Source organism: Arachis ipaensis, chromosome B07, assembly GCF_000816755.2.
Source record: "Arachis ipaensis cultivar K30076 chromosome B07, Araip1.1, whole genome shotgun sequence".
Lineage (NCBI taxonomy): Eukaryota > Viridiplantae > Streptophyta > Magnoliopsida > Fabales > Fabaceae > Arachis > Arachis ipaensis.
Genome location: NC_029791.2, coordinates 124,898,379 through 124,905,270, shown reverse-complemented (window position 1 = coordinate 124,905,270; position 6,892 = coordinate 124,898,379). Strand labels below are relative to the sequence as shown.

Here is a 6,892-nt window from a genome sequence, read left to right as displayed (position 1 = left end):
ATGAAATTATAACAAAATATATCTAAATATTATATTAATATATAATATTCCAAAATATACTTTAACATTTGTATATTACCAAAATAAAGAACTAGTAATTAGATTATGATTGATTCATTAAATTCTTTTTTCTACTTGTTTGTTGGGTTTTATTTATGTATAAAATTCAACTAAAGAGTTCAATTTTTTTCGATCAAAATGAACAACTTTTCTAAATCTTAAATATCAAATTCTATATCTTAAATTCTAAACCTAAACTATGAAATTTTCAAAATGAAGGTTAAAAAAAATAATTTTATAATAAAAAAATTGATTAATATTCTGTATTAAATTAAAGAACGACCACTGAAATTTAAAATTTAAATCAATGGCATCTAATTGCAAAACTGTACAAGGTCGAGAACTCTATAACATACTTTATTCTGGTGTTGAAAAAAAGATTATTATCAATATACGACTCGGTGATCAAAAGTTTACAACCCCTAGTAAGATCTATATACAAATCTAATTATGTAACATCCACCTCCCCTCACATTTTTTTCTTTTACAGTTCTTTTGTTTTCTGATGGGGTTTCGTTTGTTACTGGTCAAGGCTATACGACACTCATCTGCATTAGAGTGGACTTAACTGGACTCTAAAATCTAAAAAGAAAGAGAGAGAGAGAGAGAGAATAAGGAATGTTTCACACACTAATCAACGTGAGACTCGTAATAATTTGCGAAACATTTTTCTTGCACCATATGCCGGCTCTGCTTTCTCTCGTTCTCAAAGAATAATATAAAGTGATACACAAAAATGAATTTCCCTTCATTTGATGTGTGGAGCTCGTTTTACACCTTTAACGACAACAAGATGTTGAAGTTGGCAGAGACGAGATAATAACTCGGAGAATGATGGCCGTAACTGTGGATCCCTGCATTTCAAACACCCATCTAAAATCAAACAAGCGGGAAAACTACTATTAATACCAATACGTGATTGAAATCACTGAGTTCCATGAATCACATTAATAACACCGTTAAGTTGCCATCGTAATCATATATAATATGAATGTAATTTAATTTTAACTTACATTTGCCAACAATCACGTATTATCTGTTCTACTTCTGGATCAACATCATCTGGAATTTCAAGGCGCCTGTTTTGGAATCCAACAGCTCCAACAACCTGCATTTGGTTCAAACCTTGCCACGGGATCATTGTCGTAGCCAACTCCCACAAGATTACTCCAAAACTATATATATCACACCTGAAAGCAACACAAGATTTAACTATTAATCATATCCTAAATTTTTATAAACAGGTTTTCTTATTAGAGGTCACAGTGTCATTCATAATTAACTTACTTTTCATTGGCAAGCTCGTTTCTTAAGACTTCTGGTGCCATCCACTCGGCCTGCAGGCAAAAGATTTATCTAGGACTGTGTTACTTAGCTTAAAGCTATACATCATAATTGTAATTTATGAAAGAAATGAATGAATTAAGAGTGTAACCCAAGAATTTTCAAAGTCCATTAATTTGTAAGAATTACCGTTCCAGCATAGGACTTTGATGACAAAAATGTATGGTGCTTCATCCGCGATAGACCAAAATCACAGACCTATCAATAGACAACAAAGTATGGTGCCTTATTTTCAGATGCATAACCAAAGTCTCTAAGGGGGAAAACATAAAAAATTTAAAGTTTGATTACCTTAAGAACCCAATGCTTGGAGACAAGAAGATTCGGAGACTTCAAATCTCTATGGACAATGGGAGGATGACTTGTGTGCAAGTAGTTCATTCCCTTAGCCTGGTTTTTAGACAGTTAATATCTTCACATCAATTAAAGGCAAAGAGAACGGAGGATACCAAGTTAAATACAAGGATAATTTCATCTCATTACCACATCAACAGCCATACGCAACCGCCTCTTGTCATTAAGTTGAAACTTAGGATTACGCAATAGACCATATAAACTCCCTCTGCATACCAAGTGGCAAATATACTTTAAAGAACAAAATAAACATGTAGGAAATCAACCACACATGCACGCACACACAAACAACAATCCAAACCTAAACGACAACAAGAAAAGGAAGAAAGAACACTGACCTTGGAAGAAACTCTGTCAAGATGGATAGATGTGGCGGACGAGTAATAGCTCCCATGAAGAGCACAATATTGGGATGCCGCAGTCTTAACATGATCTCAACCTAGTAAATGCATTGCATGGGTAAAAATGTATATGTAAGCACATGAATGCAACATTGATTTGTGTATAACATCAGATTCTTACTTCAGATTTGAACTGAGCCACCGCATCACTAGAAAAATCTTGTGTTAGAAACTTCTTCACAGCAACTTCCTACCATGGCAAACCATTTATTCAAAACTATCAAAATCAGTGCATTTACGACATGACTACTGCTTCACACGAACCCATATATAAAAATAACACTACACCAGTGCATGATGACAGACAAAATTTAAGAAAGAATGAAAGTGGCCAAGGAATATCCATTTATGGAAGCAAAATAGATCTCTCGGCATAATTATTCATCCATATTTTATTTTCTATCAACAAAAATGAGCAATTAATAAAATATCTACAGCCATACAGAAATCAGCCCTGTACCAAGCAAAATGATCACAAATAAGTTGAATGCTTTACCCTCCATCACTACCCTCACAATTCAAATTTTTTATTCTTTAATTCCCCTTCATACATATTTAAATTCCAATTTTAGCGATTCGAAGATAAACCTTGAAAAGGGGCTAATGAAAAGGAATTTGGTTATTTAATTTCAGAGACAAGGAATTTTACTTCCAATGTGTTATTCCACAAACTATAACTCATATCTTTCAGAATTAAGTCTGCATGATGGCAACTGGGAAAACAAACATCAAAATCAAACTTCTGGCATAGTATATTAATTTAGATTTTGCAGTCATCTAGGACTAGGAGTTATGCTAAACTTCTCGCACATTACCTGGTCCCAATAGGCAGTAGCTTTAGACAATACAAGATGATAGAATGGCGTCAACTAGTATCAGGTTTGGGCAATTTTACAAGAGAAGAGGTAAATAGCAGTTTTAGCCTGGTCTAGCTGGCTGATTGGTTAGTTAAACTTTACTCCTAAGTACCTATAAATAGCTGGGTTGTAGTTAGCTTTGTTTCTATGCTTTTCTGTTTTGTTAATTCAGTTAGAATTGGAGAGAATTCTCTCCGAGTTGGTAGTTCCAACCGTGTAGAACATTCTAGGGAGTGCGAATTGCAGTCCCTGTGCAGCAATGAAATCCTAACCTTCTGCTAGTCCCTAATTCTATCAACTGGTATCAGAAGCTCAAGGATCTTGGCGTTGAATGGTTCAATCGAGATCGAGGAAAATGGAGGCACGATTTGATAAAATTGAGTTGCGGATGGAGATGTTCCAATTGATGCAAAAGACGTTGTAGCAATTTGATTCTAGGATGGATTTGTTCGAAAACCGCGCTCCTAATCGGAACGATCGTGGTTCACTGGGATCGCACCATGCCTCAGGTTTGTTGTCGGGAAATCGAAGTGCGCCGGCGGAAGCTGGAGCTTCCGATCTTTCGCAGCGATGACGCGGTGGTTTGGGTTGAACGTATGGGGCAATTTTTCTTGCTTCACGCAGTGCCAGAGGAGGAATGGCTCACTGTCGCCACGTTGGTGATGGAAGGGAGGGCGTTCACATGGTTCCGGTGGTGGGAGGCAACCGCACCGGTGCTTCAATGGCGATTCCTTAGCGCGGCGCTACTAGGCACTTTCAGCCTGAGCGACTGCAGAGTCCATACCAAACGTTGCTGAAGCAGACAAACTCGGTCAGGGATTATGTCGACCAATTTGTGCTTCCCGCTCGGCCTCTTCACGGCATCGCATCGGAAATTCGGAATTGTTGACTGACCTGTTCATGAACGGACTGAAGCCTGAGATGAGTGAAGAATGCAAATTGTTTCCGTATCAGACAGTGGATGAACTAATGGAATTGGCACCGAAAGTAGAAAATTGAAACATTGCCTTGCGTGGAGTACCAGGGCTACCTGCTTCCCATTTCACCGCTTCGAACTTCACTGCAAACAAAGCTGTGCACCCTGCTACTGCATCCTATTCTGCAGCAAACAAGGGGACAGACACAGTGCCAGATCCACTGAGGAGGCGTGGGTTGAGGCATCTCAGCAATGAGGAGTATAGAGTATAGGGCGAAGCGTGCAAAGGGGGAATGCTTCCTCTGCGATGAACCTTACACCACATATCATGTTTGCAAACACAAGGAGTTCAAGCTGTTGATTATGAAACCAGACTATGAGGCTGATTGGTTACAACATGAGGCAGTTCCAGAAACGGGGGAGCAGGAGCAATTGGAACTTAAATTCATGAGCTTGAGTGGCCTTCACAGGTTCATTAAGGCTTGGGCGGAAATGAATGGCCGTCGTGTCCGCGTCTTGTTAGATTATGGAGCCTCGGATGACATCGGAGATTGTCACAGGGTTTAAAGGTTGATAGCACCCCTAAGTTCCAGGTCAGGGTAGCGGACAGCAGAAATTTGGGAGGACAAGGAAGGTGTTTAGATGTAACCCTCAATTTCAAGGAGTTGTGGATCAAGGAAAATTTCTTCATCTTCCCAACTGATGAAGCGGAGTTCGTCTTGGGGTTGGCTTGGCTAGATAAGCTGGGGGACGTCATAGCAAAATTCAGAAAATCATGAGCTGAGTAAGTTTAATACCTCAGCCCAAACAACACCATTTCAAGCACTCTATGGCGTGCCAGCACCAGTGCTCTTCCAAGGAGAGACGTTCCCATCGCATTTCGAAGAGGTGGCAGCATTAACCGCGGCAAGGGATGCTGTGTTGGCAGAGCTTAAGGCGCACTTGACCCAGGCTCAGCAGCGTATGAAGCAGGCAGCTTATAAGCATCGAAGGGATGTGGGGTACGGGCTTGGTGATTGGGTTTATTTGAAAATGCAACCTTATTGGATGAGGATGCTAGCTTGACGGGTTAATGAAAAGCTAAGCCCTCGCTATTATGGTCCATTTGAAGTGATTGAGAAGATAGGGGGTGGCGTATAGACTAGTGTTGCCTCCGGGGTGCAGGCTTCACCTGGTTTTCCATGTTAGCAAGTTGAAGGGGGGCATTCCACAGAAGCAGCAGGTTCAGATCGTACCTCCGGGGTTGGCAGAGGATGATGAGCTGGTGGTGAATCCTTCACAGATTTTGGCACCGTGGACCACTGAAGACGGTGCTTTAGATTATTTGGTGTGCCGGGAGGGTCTTTGTTCTTGTGAGGACAGTTGGGAGAGGGCAGCCACATTGGAGTTCCACCTTGAGGACAAGGTGGTTGTCCAGGGGAGGAGTATTGATAGAATGACGCCTAATAGTAACAGGTTTGGGCTATTTTACAAGAGAAGAGGTAAGTAGCAGTTTTAGCTTGGTGTAGCTGGCTGATTGGTTTGTTAAACTCTACTCTTAACTACCTATAAATAGCTGGGTTCTAGTTAGCTTTGTTTCTATGCTTTTCTGTTTTGTTAATTCAGTTAGAATTGGAGAGAACTCTCTCTCCCTGAGTTGTTAGTTCCAACTGTGTAGAACATTCTAGGGAGTGCGAATTGCAGTCCCTGTGCAGCAATAAAATCCTAACCTTCTGCTATTCCCTGATTCTATCACAAGAAATCAACAATGTCCTGAAAAATATTAGGTGAGGATATAGAGCACTTACCGAACCGTTGCAATCAGCATGGAAAACCTCACCACACGAACCTGAAGGAGTGCCACAGTTTTATGAGGTTAGAGTCACAAGAGTACAATAAAGGGGAATGAAAGGCACAGCTAGTAAGTTATAGATCTTACCGATACCAATACGTTGACCAATACGAAGATCCTCCCATTGAATTTCCCATTCTTTCCTCTCCCTCAAGACTGGGTCAACTCTGTCATTCTTATGATCATATGTGATACACTCTGCTGAGTCTATACAGGGTGCCTTATTTATCTGAATGGCTGAGTCTTTACAAAATCCAACGTCATTTGAAGCTACACCAACCTCATTATAACCATTTTTGTCATCCCCATCATGGGAAACATCAAATCTATCACGTGTTTCACAAGAAACAGCTGTCTTGGGCAAGTCAGATTGGACACATTGCTCTTTACATAAGTAATGAGATTTCTCTAACCCATCAACTCTATTGTCACAAACCATCACAGACCCCTTCCCCGCATTATCACATTCACAATCACACTGTGTGGAATTATCATATCTATCTATGTAAAATTCTTTCTGCTGTTCTGACCTAGTATCATGGGCAGTGTGCTTCATTTGATAGGGTATGAGAGATTTGTTGTAGCTTAATGACAACCTAGTTGGATCATCTTGAATGATATCCCTGACAAATTCTTCACATGTTTTATCTTCACCCATATCTTGTGGATTTACACCTGAAAAGAGATCATGTGGGGGGAGGGCTCCACTCTCTAGCAAAACTGTGTGTAGTTTTTGTGCGAATTCCGGGTTCTTTGCTGCACTGAGGACATACTTGGATACATTGTTTACACGAATCTTTTCTGCAGGTGATGTTTCTCTATGTGATGAGAATTCACATGATTTATGCAGTGACTCTAAAAGATTTCCCAAATTATGTCCAAACCTCTCTCTTTCATTCATTCCAACATGGATATTATCAACTAGTTTTGTTTGACCACCCACATTTAATGGTTTTTCTGACTGGGACTTGACTGCTTTTGGTTTTTTGCTGCACTGATCAGGTGAGCTACCCAAGACTTGAGTTCTATTATCGAGCATCAAATGCGTTCTGTTAAACAGTCCCACTCGGACAACTTCTTCACAATTCCTTACAGAAAAGCTATAGTTTTGGAGCTGACTGCTGACTGC

The 6,892-nt window shown here is 40.0% G+C and overlaps 1 protein-coding gene across 1 annotated transcript in view; it reads right to left on the bottom strand.

Moving 5' to 3' along the window:
* Positions 394–6,892, bottom strand: part of LOC107607945 (serine/threonine-protein kinase EDR1) — an 8,382-nt gene continuing 1,883 nt past the window's right edge. The window contains exons 5-14 of the mRNA XM_021108002.1: positions 5,851–6,886; positions 5,720–5,760; positions 2,281–2,349; positions 2,097–2,197; positions 1,888–1,966; positions 1,696–1,794; positions 1,534–1,602; positions 1,348–1,397; positions 1,074–1,250; positions 394–914 (exon numbers count right to left, since the gene is read on the bottom strand). Of these exons, the coding sequence (XP_020963661.1) occupies positions 809–914; positions 1,074–1,250; positions 1,348–1,397; positions 1,534–1,602; positions 1,696–1,794; positions 1,888–1,966; positions 2,097–2,197; positions 2,281–2,349; positions 5,720–5,760; positions 5,851–6,886 (1,827 nt within the window). The 3' untranslated portion in view covers positions 394–808. The remainder of the gene's footprint in view (positions 915–1,073; positions 1,251–1,347; positions 1,398–1,533; positions 1,603–1,695; positions 1,795–1,887; positions 1,967–2,096; positions 2,198–2,280; positions 2,350–5,719; positions 5,761–5,850; positions 6,887–6,892) is intronic.